At 44.5% G+C, this 17,991-nt stretch overlaps 1 protein-coding gene across 2 annotated transcripts in view; it reads right to left on the minus strand.

Moving 5' to 3' along the window:
* Positions 1-17,991, minus strand: part of Arfgef3 (ARFGEF family member 3) — a 159,219-nt gene that overhangs the window by 40,947 nt on the left and 100,281 nt on the right. For both annotated transcript variants that reach the window (XM_087655188.1, NM_001427849.1), the window contains 7 exon segments: positions 13,883-13,990; positions 13,348-13,563; positions 13,099-13,209; positions 10,756-10,906; positions 8,280-8,597; positions 3,127-3,260; positions 2,045-2,190 (listed from right to left, as the gene is read on the minus strand). In XM_087655188.1, the coding sequence (XP_087511314.1) occupies positions 2,045-2,190; positions 3,127-3,260; positions 8,280-8,597; positions 10,756-10,906; positions 13,099-13,209; positions 13,348-13,563; positions 13,883-13,990 (1,184 nt within the window).

Below are 17,991 nucleotides of genomic sequence, written 5' to 3' on the forward strand. Positions count from 1 at the left end.
AACATATTAAGATCATGTGTCCCCTGGGGCTGGGGATTTAGCTCAGTGGTAGAGCGCTTGCCTAGCAAGTGCAAGGCCCTGGGTTCGGTCCCCAGCTCCGGGAAGAAAAAAAAAAAAAAGATCAAGATCACGTGTCCCCTAGTACGATGGAGCGGTAGTCAAATCGTTCCCCACAGTCTGGATCTGTCTGGATCTAATGTTCTGTCTTCCTCACTGGCTCTCAACTTCGACATGGAACTTGCTTTGGCTGGTGGCACAGCCGAGATCATTCCACACATAAAGAGCTGTGATAGGAAGTTCGTGCTCTCACTGTTTGGGGGAATCCCAAGAAGACCATGTGAATGGGTGGGCAAGCCTATATTGGAGTCTACGTAGAGAGAGACCGATGCCCACCCTTCCCAGTTAAAGCTACCAAGAACCAGTTTGCGCTGGCCTTTGTATCAGTGAACTATAGCATGCAAGGAAAACCATGTGGGCTCAGCCAAGCTAGCTGTCTTACTTAGGGTGTCTATTTCTATGTGAAGACACTATGACCAAAAACAACTTGGAGAAAAAAGGGTTTACTCCACTTTGTATTTCTGGGTAATATCTATCAGGGAAGAAACTCAAGCAGGGAAGAAAGAACTGGAGGCAGGGACTGATGCAGAGGCCATGGAAGACTGCTGCTTACTGCCTTGCTTCTTATGGGTTGCTTGGCCTGCTTTATTAATCTTTTTAAAATTTATCTTACTTATATAAGTACACTGTAGCTGTCTTCAGACACACTAGAAGAAGGCATCAGATCCTATTACAGATGGTGTGAACCACCATGTGGTTACTGGGAATTGAACTCACGACCTCTGGAAGAGAAGTCAGTTCTTGTAACCGCTGAGCCATCCCTCCAGCCCTCAGGCTGTTTTATTATATACCCAGGACCACCAGCCCAAGGTGGCACCACCCACAATGATTTGGGCCCTCCCACATCAGTTGTCAATCAAGAAAATGCTCCATAGGCTTGTGCAAAGGCCAACCTGATGGGGGCATTTTCTTAACTGAGGTTCTTTCTTCCCAAATGGATCTAACGTGGATACAACTAGGCAGCGCAGGGGTCCAGACCAGAGTTACCAGAGCATTTTCTTCAAATTTATGATACTGAAATTATGAACTACACAAATGGCTATTGTTTGTAGCTCCTGGGCTTCAGCATAGCTAATTATAGCATAATACCTAGCTGATACAGTCCTTGGCCTTGACTACATTGATATTTTCTACCTTTCTTCCTTACTAGTCTATCCTCAGGCTAGTAAATTAACTTCTATGAAATGGTCTCTTGTAATCTTTACTGGGGAAGCACTACAGCACACTTATGAACAGTTATCGTTCGTAAATGTGAAAATGGTGTTTCCTGTTACTTAGCTAGGGGGGGTGGTTTGAATGAGAAACGATCCCCATAGGTTCAGGTATTTACTTGGATGACTGATCCCCGGCTGGCACACCTTGGGGAGGCAGTACAGCTTTGCTGGAGGAAGGGATCCTAGGGGTGGTCTTCGAGGTTTTATAGCCTCTCCCTACCTCCAGCTGGCTTACTCTGCTTTGTGTATCCCTGAAGACATTATTCTCCCAGCTTCCTGCTCCAGCTATGCTTTCCTCTGCCTCTGTGGGCTCTCCTGGAGCTTAAGTCCAAAGAAACCCTCCCTTCTATTATGTTGACTGAAATAAGAGTGTTTTATCACAGTACCAGCAAAGTGCCTAACAGAGGCAGTCGTCATGAGCGGATGGGTCTACCCCAAAACCAATCCTATAAACTGCTTTCTTTCAGACAGCAGAAGGGTGTTAGGATTCACTTATTTTTATGGAGAAAGCCAGGATATGCGGTTCCCCTGCAGTTATCAGAGAAGAGACCCAAGAACCAAGGGTGCTGCCTCAAAGCAAGGAATCGATTTGGGACTCTTTCTTTTAGCTCCGGACTCAAGTTAAGAGCAGAATGTAAAAGAGGCAGCCCTGCAAAGAGATTAGAAGGCCGCGGGCCTCCGGGCTAGGGCTTACACCCCACTTCCAAGCTCACCTCAACCAGGTGTGGGGCCACGAGGCTCCAGCAGCGCATCACGTGGAGCAGGGGCCGCGCTTTGCTCCTCACGATCCTCAGCATGGCGTCCCCCAGGCGGTACAGGTGCAGAGCACTTTTCTGATCCTGGGTAGACTTGACTTCGCCTGCGAGAAGGTGAGATGAGAAGGCCCAAACTTAGGTATAGTTCAATGGACTCCAGCACAAAGAGAAGCTGAAAATCAAGGCAGTGTTCTTGGATAGTGAGACAGTTTGAGATGGCTCATCGAAGAAGGAGAGAGCCTTCTCTCCCCCTCCCCTTCATCTATAAGGGTGTTCCCCCTCCCCAACCAACCCCCGCTTCCCGCCTTCCACCTGGACATTCCCCTACACTGCATGAGGGAGAAAGGGGTGGTGGTGTCCAGCCTTGGCAGGACCAAGCGCTTCTCCAATTGGTGCCCAACAAGGCCATCCTCTGCTACATATGCAGTTGGAGCCATGGGTCAGTCCATGTATAGTCTTTGGGTAGTGGTTTAGTCCCTGGGAGCTCTGGTTGGTTTGCATTGCTGTTTTGATGGGGTTGCAAGCTCCTTCAGCCCCTTCAATCCTTTCTCTAATTCCTCCAACGGGACCCCGTTCTCAGTTCAATGGTTTGCTGCTAGCATTCGCCTCTGTATCTGACAGGCTCTGGCTAAGCCAGGAGAGAGCCTTCTATTCAAAACCAGCAAGGGGGTTCACTCAGCAGGACCAAGACCTCTCCCTGACTCAATACTATGTTCACAGAGGAAAAAGACACGAAGCGGTGGTTTAAACTGTAAGACTGGGGAGTCAGACCTGTTTAGTAGCTGCACTGGAATGGGCCAAGGATTTCCTTCTAATCCCCAATGATCTCATGTATTAAAACAAGGGGTAAATATATCTACTTTTAAAATTCCCATGATCAGTACACGAATGTGATGACCCATGCCCATGCTTAGCGGATGAGTATTTTAAACTGTGATAATTATGATCTTTACTGTCATCTATCACACATGGTATTAGCACCAAAGGTTGGGCTATTTCCTCCTCACTTAACAACAGTTTCTTCAAGGAAAAAAAATTACCTGGCATTGTCAGAGAGTAATCAACTGTGTCTGTCACAGAATGGAAAAGCTGGGACTGGGATGCTTTTTTGAGTTGGTAGAGGAACCCTCCCAAGGCTGTTAAGTTCAACTTATCCGTAGCATCATCAAAGAGCCTGGGTATAAATAGACACATGTTATATAGGAACAGTTTGTCAAGGGCATACGGCAGAATACACACGGCAATCTGGTGGATGGAATTAAGAAAAGTGCTGTGACATCACTATTATTAACGTGAATCAGTCAGCACTAACCATGAGGGTTTGGTGCAAAGCATACTTGAAAAAAAAAAATAAAAGAAAGAGATCTTTGCAGCTTCCAAGGCTAGCCACTGGTGGTAGGCACTCTTAAATCATGTGGCAAGAATGTGAAAGATGATAGATTATTGCTTTGAGATATTCCTGGGCTGTGGGGAGGAGGGTGGGCCGTAAAGATCAGACATTAGGGTCACAGAGCCGCAGTGAGCAGTGAGGTATCTCTATGGTCTACTGGCCAAACCTGCGGTAATGTCAGTGGTATGGGATGCCACGGGCTGCTCAAGGGACATTGTCTCCAACGGAAATTGAATCCTGAGCCTTTTTGAAGAACTAAACTGAGACACACTAAGTTTGAAGACAGAAATAGTTTAAAATACGAGGCGTGAAAAGATACTACCTATCTTATAAATCCAGTGTTGAGAACAACTAAGCATGCCTAAAGCTTAACAACAAAAGTTCAAGGCCTAGTTTGAAAATGAGCCAAGGATGTGAAAGGACAAAGATCGAAAATGACTGGTGAGACCACGGAAAAGAACTGAAGGTGTCTTTCTGTTTCTGTCTGTAAGTAGGCAGGCATAAATCAAAACCACAAGTCAATGCTTGACACTAGGAGTGCCGTGAGCGCTCGAAGATGTTAAGTAGTTCTGACCGTTTTAGTGCGTGAAATAATTTCATATGCAATGAGTATTTTGAAGTATTTTATCAAAATGCCATCCACTGTCATTTGGTATCGGAGGGTCATGCATAATTAAAATTCTGTCATTTCAGGGCTGGATAGATGACCCAGCAGTTAAGAGCACTGGCTCATGTTTTCAGAGTCCCATGTTCAACTCCCAGCACACGGTTGCTCCTAGCCGTCTGTAGTTCCAGTTCCAGGGGATTCTGGGTAATCTTCTGCTGCCCTCGTGTACATGTGGTACAGAGGCATGCATGTGGGTAAAACATCAGAATACATTTTAAAAAGATTAGAAATGATTTCTGGACATTTAGTGGCTAGGGATGCTGCTCGCTTTAGAGTATTTACGTCGCATGCCTGGAGCCAGGGTTCTGGTGCCACATCTCTATAATCTTAGTAATTAGGGATGAAGGCTAAAAGAGCAAGTTCAAGGCCATCCTCAGCTACATAGCAAACTTGGGAGCAGCCTAAGACACATGAAATTCTATCTCAAAGCAAACAAAACAGAACAAAACCTAAACAACATCAACGACAAAGCAAGAAAGGAAAGGAAAGAAAAACCCCTGGACTTTTATTCTGCTCTTGGATTCTGCCTATAAGGACCGAGAATCGAGAGAGAGAGAGAGAGAGAGAGAGAGAGAGAGAGAGAGAGAGAGAGAGAGAGAGAGAGGGAGAGAGGGAGAGAGGGAGAGAGAGGGAGGGAGGGAGGGAGGGAGAGAGAGAGAGAGAGAGAGAGAGAGAGAGAGAGAGAGAGAGAGAGAGACTTTGAAGCATTTTCTGGCTCTACCATTTTAAAGTGGAATGGCTTAAAGCCAATTAGGTAACTCCACTGACTTGTATTTCCTCCTCTAAGAAAGTTAATAACAGTCATGGTCGGGATGCCTGGAGTGCTGTCTGGTCTGTGTGAAGTGTCTGGGAAGGTTCTTGATATCATAACCACCAGCTAATGTTAATTTATATTATATTATTGTCTCATTATTATGGCCTGTTCATTGGAGCCTTTGAGAGGTGAGGATGCATTCTGGGCACGGGCACTGAATCTCAGCAGATGACCTCAGGCAGAGGAAGCAGAGGGGCTCAGGAATGTAGCCTACCCATCCTTTTGAGAAAACTTAATACTCCCAGACAGAACGCCGATCTCTCTCTCTCTCTCTCTCTCTCTCTCTCTCTCTCTCTCTCTCTCTCTCTCACACACACACACACACACACACAGACAGACACACACATAGACACACTGATGTGAAGGGGTCATCCAAAATAAAGATTATCAGCACACCGTGCTTTGTATAAAAGAAATTCAACTAACTTTTAAAGCAACGGAGTTATATTAGACACATTCTAACTTTTAAATACCTTGTTAAAATTTATTTTTGTAGCCAGTATCAATAGACGTTTAATTATAATAAATCCCTCCTTTGACTGTTGTTCTAAGAAATTCTATTAATAAGTAGCAAAATCTTTTGTGTCTACTTCAAGGATATTTACATTTGCAACCGAGGTCTTTCTCAGTTGTTGGCAGATGTCTGATGAAAAACACAGCACGTGCACACAGCATGAACAGCACATTCACAACACACAGCTGTACACAAGTGCATGCGTGCACATGCACACACATGTAAACAAAACCCACACATACACATAGCATACACAGTATATACACATACGCACACACAGACACATGTAAACAAAACCCACACATACACATAGCATACACAGTATATACACATACACACACACAGACACATGTAAACAAAACCCCCACACACACAGCATATACAGTACACACACACACACAAATATAATGTACACATACATCAGACACCAGTACTCAAAACAAACACACACTAACATGCACTCATGCACACACATCAGCATATGCACAGCACACAAGCACACATCCTACATGGTATTCACACAGTGCACTTATACAGCACACACCAAACACATATATGCAACTACCTTACCACAAACATACGCATAGTTAGGTAAACCTAAGAAGTGCCTCAGGCCTTTTAAGAATACACAGGTCTCACGTAATGTCAGCAATCACTCTGTTCTCTACCAAGTCAGACCACACTAAAGTTTTCTTTCGAATGTTTTCAATTATTAACTAAATGCACATGTTTAATAGGAATGACAAGGAAAATAGACATCCTACCTACTTGTTTTTGTAGGTCAGTATCACTGTGTCCTACTAGGAAAGAGATGTGGTAACAAGTGTTGATTTTGGATTAAAGTAGTAAGCATACACTTTCTTAAACCTTGGAAAAGCAGTTCCAGTCACAATGATGTAGTTTGTGCGACTCCCTGTTTCCAAGACTGGCCTAGAACACACGGTCCTCCTGTTTTAGCTTCCTGGATGGTGGACTTTCGAATGCTTACTCTATATCTGGCTATGTATAAGAACATCTTGTTATGAGGGCATACTGATGACGTGGCCTATGATGAGGTGTATATTAACACCACCCCCATTTTATGATAACAAACAGACATATATAATGTATGGATGGACAGACAAAGATTGCTTTTATGTTTTCAAGCTACATTTTAAAAAGGATTTTCCAATTCAAACTGTAATGTTTAAGAGAAGTTAAAATTTAATGTCCAGTAAGGAGCATGAAATGAAAAAAAAAAAAAAACGACAGAAACAGTTAAAAATTTACAAATTATTGGGGCTGGGGATTTGGCTCAGTGGTAGAGCGCTTACCTAGGAAGCGCAAGGCCCTGGGTTCGGTCCCCAGCTCCGAAAAAAAGAACCAAAAAAAAAAATTTACAAATTATTAGAAACGACACATTTTCTTTGCTGTTTTCCATTTTGCTCCCGGGTCATAACCATTTCTTTTACTTTTGCTGTAGTAAAAAAGACTGCAGGAGTGCGTTATACATACCCATGTACCACTTCCTGGATTCGGAAATATTTTAATAGCCAGCTTATTAGATAACTAGAAGCAAGTGATTATCCTACCAGTTAGAGCATGCACACACTGTGTGAGTCAGTGGGGAAAATAGAGTTTAACTGCTTCTGTAGAATTAACAGGCTGCTGTCAATGTCAGAGTCAGAACAGGAAGTCAGGCTGTCTGAGCCCAGCCTGCGAACGTTCGGTCTGCTGGGCTAGCCACTTCCTGTCTGTCCTTTTTGTAGGAAGCCTGGGCATATCAACTATACTTTGAAGGGATAGATAAGGTGATGTGGTGTGACTGGCGATTACAAGAACCCTCAGAATCAAGACGTGTTGTTAAACATTTGAGGCAGTAACTGATTTCCCTTCTTTACCTTAATGTGGCCCCTTAGACATCAACAAGTACCGTATTTCTGGGTAGGATTTTTTTTTTTTTAATTTCATGAGTATGACTGTGTGTGTGTGTGTGTGTGTGCTTATGTGTGTGGTGTGTGTGTGTGTGCTTGTGGTGTGTGTGTGGGGTGTGTGTGTGTGTATGTACGTATGTGTGCATAAATCTAAACCTGACAATGGGTGTCTTCCCTGATCCTTTTTTCTCTCTTAATTCTTTTCATTCCATTATTTATTGCCGAAGTTTCTCTTACTGGATCCAGGATTTGATCATTTTTGCTAGCCTAGGGTAGCTGGTTTGACCTAAGGAGCCTGCCCTTGACTCCCAAGTGTTGTAACTCCAGGGAGCTACCAGGCCTGCCTGGCTTTTTACGTGAGGCCTGGGAATCTGAACTCTGATTCTCATCCTCGTGCAATAAACACTTTGTCCGCTGAGCGATCTCCACAACCCATGGTACCGATTACGTAGCGGGGGTCACCAAAATGTAATGTATCACTTAATTCCACCTCATAACTACCCTCTGAAAATTACTTTTAAAAAAATCTTATTTTACCAGTGAGGAGGTCAGACTTGATGGTAAAACCCTAGACTAAATTTCAGGTAGTCCTCTTCGGGTCTGGAACTCAGCTATCAGAGGATGGTTCATTCAAAAAATGGTGTGTGGTAGACGGAAGACAACGCTTTTCGAAGATGGAAAGGGGGTGGGAGACGGCTGAGTGATATTGATTGATACTTGATATTGATTGATACTCACAGTAGAAAACATTTTTATCATTTTTATCATTTTTAGTAACTGGCTAATGCATTGTTAGCCCCAGGCTGACTTGGAGACCAGATAAAATTAATATAGGCGTGTAGCCAACATGCAGTCCCTCCTTTCAGCATCCTCAGGGTGAGCGGGCCTTGCATACCTGTCGGCCTGGGTAGAAAGACTGAGCACCACCTTGGCAGCACTGTTCCCACTCAGACTACCTCCCCGGAAGTCTGAGGTCCGGCCACGGCTACATTCCCGAACAAGCTCCTGGATGGTGTGGGGCTGGACCACAGGGGCCGCGTTCAGGGAAGGTCCCTGTTCCAGACTCTGCTCCTGGGATGAGCTCTTAAACTCAAGTTCCCCAAGGAGGCCTGAGCTCCCAGATGTCTTCTGTGGCTGATGGATGGTCAGAGGGGGTTGGGAGAGACCGTCGCTGAAGTGGGTATGCTCCAGTGTGCCCACATACTCACATACCCTAGAGAGTCAAACAGGAAGTAAATACTGGAGCCCGGCACCACCGACTCTACCCATCCCACAGTGAGCTAAAAGGAAATCCAGCTGCCCCTGGAGTTTGCCTCAGTTTTTCTCCTCCCCTCTCATATTTCGCACTGCCGTTCCTTGCTATGTATGTTACCGCTCAGAGATATAAATTTGTTTTGGGTTGGGACAGTCTTGGCATGGGTCAGGGATCCCCTAGATTCTCTCACTCATCACTGGCTGGGGGAAAGATAGGCAGGAGAGCCCCATTTACCTACTCCGTGTTGCTTAGTTCGCTGCTTCGCTAGACAGCTTATTTGAAAGATTTCCCGGAGGAATCCCGCTCTCCCTCTTTACTACGCTCTGATAAGGAAGAGAAGCACTTCCTTAGAAAGGACCCCAGATGAACCAAATGCCCACAGTGGACAGGCTCTGTTGACCCAATAGAGTTCTACCCAGCTCTGATGTGTCTGATGGGATGGCTGCATACCTATGTCCAAGTAGGGCGTGGGGTTGAAGGGGCATCCCCTAGAGTGGCGGAAACAGAGCAGAGACGTGCAACTGCCAACTTCCGAAGGGTTTGTTTCTAATTGAATGCAGGATTAAGATGCTTTCTAAGGCGTCCTTTATCTCAGGTAATTTAGTCGTTGTCAAAGGGCATTCCTGATAAACTATCCTGGTGTTCTATAATTAGGGAATTTGTTGAATTCACCTATGTCGCTTGAGTACCACCCGAGTCTCTTCCCTTTGTTTTCTTGTAAGGTCAACGCAAAGTATCTGGTCATCAGTTTCTCTCTCTCACCCCACTTCGCCCCAGACTGCTTCACCCTGGTCCTTTCACAGTGCTCTCTTAGAGGTGGTTGGTGTCCGGGGGAGGTGCTGATCCTAAGGGTCTGGCTCCCTAATTGGTTCTTGATTTTGTCAATAAAGAAGGCTGGGTGCCAATTTCTGGACATAAGGTATAGGTGGGACTTTCAGGGTCCAGGAGGAAAAGGCAGACACAGGGAAAGAGAGGGGCTTTTCTGCCATGCTTTGGAACGAGAAGAAAGAAGCAGTGTAGGGCCTCCCGGCAGCTGGGGCCTTCAGCCTCCACTGTAGGCCGGGGGACCAGGAAGTTGGTGTGGGCTAGCTGGTACAGGGTAGCTGGTAAGTTTAGGGCGGGAGGAGAAATGGAGATAATAATGTTGAAGGCATGCCTTTCCAGGCAGGAGATTCCGTGCCCAGCAATTGTGCTCGCTGGCAAGTTCTCAAGTAATAAAGCTGTCTGAGAGTGTTTTTCATCCGGGTAGAAAAGAGAAGCCAGGTTGGGGGATGGTTGTGGATGGATCCGGAGCTAAGCTGGGAGGGGCTGGTAACTCGGTCCAAGCCTCCAGGCTAAGGCAGTAGCGTGTTTTTAAAACTACACGCAACAGGTTATTTTTATAACGTGTTTTCTGCATGTTTTTGTCTTAGGAACTCAATTAGCACTTGGAGCTCTATTTGTCTTAGTGGAGTAGAACTGAACTCAGGTCTCGTTGGGTTACTATCTAACTGTTCTCTTTCCATGGGTGATCCTGCTTGTTTCCCTTCTGCTGTAACGCCAATGCTTGGGGAGGCACGGTTCTTGACTATGGAGTTGTCCCTTTGTTTTTATTTTACGGTTGCTGACTGGGACTCTCTTCACTTCCATGCCACAAGGGTCAGATTTTTTGGGGTGCTTTGCACAGATGTACTACTGTGTTCATATTTTTCTCTGTCCACTTAAACTAGATGTCCTTAATCAGGTACTGGATGTAATGATGTGTTATTCGGGGTCCGTTTCTTAAACTAGGAGGGACATTAACAAGCATGCAAGAGTTGAATCATTGACTCCTGAGCATACTCTAGAGTTGTACTCATGGTTGTGTTCTATCCTCCACTCAGGAAAGCAGCTTTTCCTCCATTGCTCCAAGACATCTGTCTCTCAGGGCAATGTCACCAGGTAAGTCCCAGTTCCCTGAAGGAGTTCTGCCATTCTGTTCCCTGAAACATCTTCTCTATGTTTCACTCAGAACGTATCTAACTGGTGAGTGCTCTCCTGAGATGCTGACAGACTCTGGAGTCTATACCTTCTCTACCACCCCAGACTATCCAAGGCAGGGTCTGTGCCGTCAGGGGTGGGGAATACCATCATGCACCTGAACACGTGTGGCCAGCAGTCCGGGTTGTGGCTTCCCATCTCCAGGCCTACGCTGAGGATGGCATCCATGCACAAGACGTGGGCTGTGTGCAGCCACACCCCCTGCGCCTTCCCCATCTGCTCCAGTTTCTGCTCCACTTTTAGTTTCACTGTGCCAGAAAGACATTTATTAAAATAGCAGTCTGAGTAAGGGAGACAGAAAGGGAGAGAGACAAGATGGAAATGAGAGAGTGCGTTCTCATGCAAGAGCGAAAGGGAAATGGTAGATACTTCGCTGGCTGCAAGCACCTCTTTGGCAGGTCTCCATCATCCACATGCAAAGTCATGGTCAGACAAGTCCCCATTCACTGGTGATCCCTGCTCTGTGGCTCTAAGGTCAGAGGGACCCCGAGCTAGGTCCAGTTCCTTCCAGTCTATCCATGGATCCAGGTGTGACACAACACCGTCGTGGGTGGGCTTTATGAACTAACTCCAGCCAAACCATCTGCTTCTAGACTGTTCATCCTTCCCTGTGCAACCTAACTTACAAATAATCAAGAAGTTCTTGGCAGTGTGCAGGTAAGCCTCTCTGAGACTGCTTAATATTATTTATGCCTGTCTGATGTGGTCATCTAAGAAACTGTGTGTGTATGTAATGTATCTGGAGCACAGGGATGACTTCTTTTCAAGTGAAACTCATGATGTCATTTCATCCCCGGATCGCACACTCGCATCTGTAAGCTATAAATAATACTTTAGTGGAATAAAACAGAGTGGTGATGACTGAGGGAGAATACAAACATTGACTTAGCACATCATTTAGGCTAAATCACAACGTAAGGCAAAATGGCTGCACCACTCTGGAAGAAAGCCAGACTCGGTGGGCGATCATGCAAAGCTAATAAACAGAGAAAACTATCTTCCTGTGACTCAGCCAGCTTCATGTTATAAGGAGAAGGGTACTTGTAGGAAAACACTATTTGCCTCATGAATAGAAGACCAACTTTAGTTTGCCTTTGTTTACGATTAGAACATTTTTAGCTTTGCACGTAAAGCAGGTTGTGTTTTAGGAACTGTAATAGTAAACATTTAAACATTTGAAAAATATTTATTTCATGGGTATGACTGTTTTATCTGAATGTATGTGTGTGCACATGTGCGTGCAGGTTCCCTCAGAGTTCAGAAGCAGATGTAGGAGCCACACAGATGGGTGTGAGTCACCATGTAGGTGCTGAAAATGTAACTTGGGTCCTCTGGAAGAGCGACTAGTATTCTTAACAGGCGATGCAGAACTCTTTAAAGATTATGTATGCACACACTTATGTGTAGGCATGCATACTTGTGCATGTGTGGAGGCCTGAGTTTGGGTGTTGTATCCCTGAGAACTATGGTTGAAGGAAAGGCTTTTGTGTTATACCTGGCTGGTAATTTGGGAGCTTAAGATCTGAGAATTCTGGTCCTTATGATCGAACAGCAAGCACTCTTAACTGCTGAGCCATCTCTCTAGACCCTAGAATTCACATTTTTGAGTAAGTTCTTGCTGTGCCACTCAAGCTGGCCTCAAATTTGTGAGCCTCTCACCTCAGTCTCTTGAGTTCCGGCATACAGATGTCCACTACAGATAGCTAACTGAAGATCTCTGTGGAGCGGATAGGTATATAATACTTAAGTAGGCTTTGACTCCTTGTTCCCCCTTTCTACTTTGCTTGTCACCAGGCTCCTAAATATTACTCAAGTTTGTGGAACAGTGACCTAAATCGCTTGTCTTTGCTAAAAATACACATATCCCTGTGACTAGCTACTTTGCATATCTATGGATAGCATCGGCAGGATTTGGAACATGTTTTCGTCTCTTCGTCAGCCTGCTGCCTGCCTTGTATCTTCCGTTGCTATAGGAAAGACAGTTTCTTCCCTCATGTCTAGATCATTAGCTTCACTGACCCTTTCCAATGTCTACAGAGCTCAGGTTTTCCTGAGTGAAGTTTTTCGGGCCCCCTTTCAATTTGATTTGATTTTTACCCTCAGAACATTGGCCAACTTGCCATTCCTGCTGTAACCAGGGGGATCTCTACTCTGCACAGGGAGCCTGATGACGACCCAGGAGGCTCTGCCAGGTGGGCCCCTGGCACTGTTGTTAGCAACTGACTGTACTTTCCTTGCCAGTAGTAGCCAGTGTGAATCTCTTGGAGATGGAGGAGGAAACACCATCAACACTAGGTAAGTTCCCTCACTTAAAACAGACTCACGCCTGTGACCCAGAGGGGTTCCCGACTGGTGGCAACAACCTACTGTGTATCCCACATGGGATGGGGACCAGTTGCTAGTGGTATCACCAGGTAGATCCTGGCCTGCAAGCTGCTACCTTGTGCCAGGGCATCGCTGGGCTCCTGGGATTCTCTTTCTTCTTTCTCTTCCTGGACACAGGAAGCAGCTGCCATTTGTGCAAGAGCTGAGGCGCAGTTAGCAGCAACCCCTTCAGAAAGACAAACAGCTATCCATTAATCATATTCTCCTGATACATACCAGAAGAACCCCTTCTAAACCATGCTTTGCCCGGCGAGTTCTGAAGAGACCCTCCCTCAGGCCGAGAGCCAGGGATCCCCATGGGTACCTAGTGCACAGCTCAGCCGGGCAGCTTTGCGCAGCCCATCAAGGCTCATGCAGATGGCGTCCCGCTCTTTCTGGTTCTGCTCTTTGATGCCCTCAGCTCCAAGGATAAAGGCCAACCCTTTAGAGCTTCCTGCCATCCGACCAGTCAAGGGGGTTGACAGAGTATCAATCAGGTTCTTCCAGCAGCCAACCAAAATGTAACGGGCAAATGCAATACCTACAAGAAAAAGGGGGGCGTTGGGCACTTCCCAGGGACAAAGAGAATGACAAAGAAGGGTCTGAGGTTCTCCAGGCCTCAGATAAGCAATTCTGAGTTACATGTAATTCTACAACAGGGAATACAATGTATTAGATTACATTGGGTCAGGTTTCACACAGCGATCATAAATAATGAATGTGACATCACTATCTCAGCTGGGCAATTTCATTAGCTACCTTCCCCCTAAGATGAAGTCATAATTTATTTAAGCCACCATTGACAGTTCGATTGCTGGTAACATGTGTACAGCATGTACATTTTAAGGTGAAGGCCTTACCTGCTACCGTGGAGTCATCAAGTTTCCTGCTCTGGGTGAAAGGCGACTCCATTGAAGCTGACGCCATCAACTGGCCACCAATTGCACTGCTCTCTAAGCCATCAATATCTGCCAATTAAAAGAGTACAGTCATCCCCAAATCTTCCCTTTCGGTAGAACAAATATATATATATATATATATATATATATATATATACACATATATATATATTATACATATATATATTAATTCAATAGCCATCATAACATTTATGTCTTTTCAACAAAAATCCATTGTATTTATTACATATAAGCCACAGAGCCATTTTTCTGAGGATATTATAAATGCTGCTTTGTTCCTTCTATCTGTTTTTTTGCATTATCAGAGCATTCTTTTATATGATGTTGCATGCTTTATATTTAAAAAGATAAAGCTAGACTCTGCCTTGGCTGTTGTCATAAAATTTACTCACTCAAGATGTTTTCATCTTTGGATCTTGCATTTATTCAAAATCACGCCATTATTACTAATCATACTCAGAGTATTCTAGTGTACACACACACACACACACACACACACACACACACACACACACACACACACACGTGCAGCTTAAAAAGGTCTCACTGTGTGAAGCAGTCTGGTTTCAGACTTGCTAGTCTCCTGCATCTGCTTCTCAAATTCTGGATCAAAAAGAATAGACAACCATGCCAGGCTAGTCTTCTTTCACCAGAACTAAGGAGAATAAACCTCTTTGGTTAAGATAATTTCTATTCTAATTAAACATGCACTGATGATGATACTTTACAATGTTTTACTTTTTTTTTTTTTTCTCATTTGATTGTCCGCCAACTACTCAAACCAGGAAGAAATGGTATTATTTTTCCATTTTTCAGTGACGAAATTCAGGATTTGAAGTGGAAAAAGGTATAATTTTTGAGTGGCTGGGGTAAGATCCACGTGTAAAGTAGATAAACTGGTCGAGTTCACGAGGCTGACAAACGACAGAAGTGGATTTAGTATTCATGCTTTCTGATTGGCATTCAGGTCTCTCTCTGTGATTTAGTTCACCATGGGTTCCTAAACTATTTCTATTTGTTAGGGTTTTACTGCTGTGAACAGGCACCATGACCAAGGCGAGTCTTATAAAGGACAACATATATTTGGGGCTGGCTTTCAGGTTCAGAGGTTCAGTTCATTATCATCAAGGTTGGAGCATGGCAGCATCCAGGCAGGCATGTCGAGGGAGGAGCTGAAAGTTCTACATCTTTAGCTGAAGGCTGCTAACAGAATACTTGATTCCAGGCAACTAGGGTGAGGGTCTTAAAGCCCACACCCACAGTGCCACACCTACTCCAACAAGGCCACACCTATTCCAACAAGGCCACACCTCCTAGTAGTGCCACTCCCTGGGCTGAGCATATACAAACCATTACAATGCCCCTCGGATGTTTGCATGAAAATAGCTCTACAAACTCCTTCATATTCTGGCAAGAAGGGCCTGGTCTGGGTTAAAAAAGCCTGGGTTTCTGCTTATCTCTGAACGAAGTGGACCTTTAGGCCTGAGCCAGACACTTCATTCTCTGGGCACCACTTTCCTCATTATAAAATAAGCTGACCATGAGACACAACATATGAATTTGGATGCAACTGATAGAGTCAAATGAAACACAGGGAAAGGTATAAGAAAAGAGGGTAGAAGTAATTTTCTCCTTAATTCGGAACATCATCCTTGCTCCAGTCTGGCTTGATGACGTCAATACATAGTATTAAAATTTTCATTTTCATATTGGAAACCTTCCAGGCAACACATCAAAATTTCACAGAAGGTAGCAATTTGTATGACTGCTACCATAGAAATAGGCCAGTTTCCTGGAATCAATTTAGCTTTTAATCAATGGCCTGATGATATTTACCAGAAGTGATCATTTTACCCAGGTTATAATAGATCCTATATGCCGGGTACAAGATTAATGAACTCAGGCAATACAAAGTTTATTTAAGTATGAAGTTTTCCATCTCTATGATTGGTCAGCCATGTTATCAGATGTGGCTCTCCCGGTGGAGAGGGTCAGCTAGTGCCCACACCTCACTGGTTGGTTCACATCTGTAGTCTGCTATAAAATCTCATGGACTACCAATTATTATTGTTATTTATATCAGTATTTTACTTGCATGTATAGCTATGGACCGAGTACATGCCATGCCCGGTGCCCTGGAGAACACCAGAAGGCATTGCACTGCAACCGAAATTAGAGATGATTGTGAGTTGTCATGGGGGCGCTGGGAACAGAACCTGGGTTATCTGCAAGAACTGTAAGTTCTCCTAACTGCTGAGCCATCCCTCCTGCCCTCACAGAACCTCATTTTTGTATTTTAAGAAGATTTTATTGCTATCGTGAATCTCCTGCATTATGGCTGTTTGACGGTAATAGCGGATAAACACAGCTACTGTGGACAGTCTGCTATTCCTTTCACATCTATCAAACGACTCCTTTAACTAAGCTTTGGGTAAAGGATTCATAGATCTTATTTGGCAGAAACCTGGTATTTAAGATCCTTAGATGAATCTCAAGACACTTACATACTCTAGGCAGTACTCTCTACACCAATGAAGGGAGTTTGTAGAAATAGATGGAAACCAAGCTTTGACTAAACTAAATGAGTGTCTTTTATGTATATGAATGATTGTTTACCGTGTGTTTGTCTGTGTCCATGTTCATATGTGTGCACATGTGGAGGCCAGAAATTGATGTGAGCTGTTTTCCTCTTTGTCTCCAGGGTCTCCCATGGAGCCTGGAACTCTCTGATTCACTAGATTGGCAGCCAGAAAATGTCAGGGGTTCTCTATGTCCACCTCCTCAGTACCGAGATTCTAGGTACGGACAACTACGCCTGATTTTTATGTAGGCGCTAGGGATCAAATATCGATCCTCAAGATGATTGAGCCATCTCTCCGGTACCCATGACTGGTTATTTTTCAAGTGGGATAAATAGAACCATGATCAATAAAGTGCAAACTGGTCACCTGATCCTGATCCTTAAGCTATGGAACGTAGACTTGCTCTTAACCAGTTCCATTTTGATTCTGGAAGAAAGATTCCAGATTCAAGAACGTTCCAGGACTGTGCTCTCCAGGGAGAGGCCTCACTGATATCTCTCTACCTGGTCTCCAATTAGCACCTTACTCCCAAATTCCGGATTGGTGGATTCCACCTGCCAGTTGCTTACTCTGTCACCTTTATAAAAAGCCTTGGTGTCAACCATAGATAAATAACCTAATTGACAGACCCAACCTCTCGGCTACACTATCCAGCTTTATTCCCACCCTGTCCGTGTGCAGTAAGCAGTTGATATACTTTACGATGCAGGAGACACTGCTTCTAGTATAGGAACATGCCTCATGTGTCCCATAAGCTATAGCCATGAGAGGACAATTCAGATTGTCAATCAATCTGGGAACCCAGAACCAGTAAGAACAAAACACAGCAACAACCAGCCTTGACAATTTAACTTACGTGCCTGAACATATCAAAGTTTTGAACATTATTGATAAGCTGTGAAAAACCAGAAGGGTCTGCTTTTGCCTAAAAATCACCCTACTTTGAGATACTATGTGTTCGTTTGAAATTTCTAGTAGTTAAAAAGGATATTAATATTTTTGACACTATAGAGAAGGATACTGGGAAAGTCAGTGTTTGGCGTCATTTTAAATTCTGGTACAGATGAGAAAAAAAAATACTGACAAGGAATGGGAACGAAGCCAAGTAGAAAACCAACAGCGTCACATTATCAATGGCCAAATTACCAATGACCAATGGCATGGAGCAATGTGGGATCTCTATTAGCCTGTGAGAGCTTCCAGGAATCACTCTGGGCCTGTGTTCAGAAGACACAAGTCCATCAATGCCTACAGCGGTACTCCAACGTTGAGGGTGCTAAGTTAGCCCTACCCAATGGTGACATCAGGCTGCCCACCACAGAAGGAGCGCAGATGCTTGAGAGGTGTTCTCCCGATGCCTTCCTAGAACTGTTTACTCAAAGCCTTGTTCAAGCACTGTGCATTTCTAAAAGGCCTCAGAATGTCAGCTTCCCCCAGGCACTGAGTACTTTGCCCTGGGCATTACCC

This window comes from Rattus norvegicus, chromosome 1 (assembly GCF_021556685.1).
Source record: "Rattus norvegicus strain SHRSP/BbbUtx chromosome 1, alternate assembly SHRSP_T2T, whole genome shotgun sequence".
Classification (NCBI taxonomy): domain Eukaryota; kingdom Metazoa; phylum Chordata; class Mammalia; order Rodentia; family Muridae; genus Rattus; species Rattus norvegicus.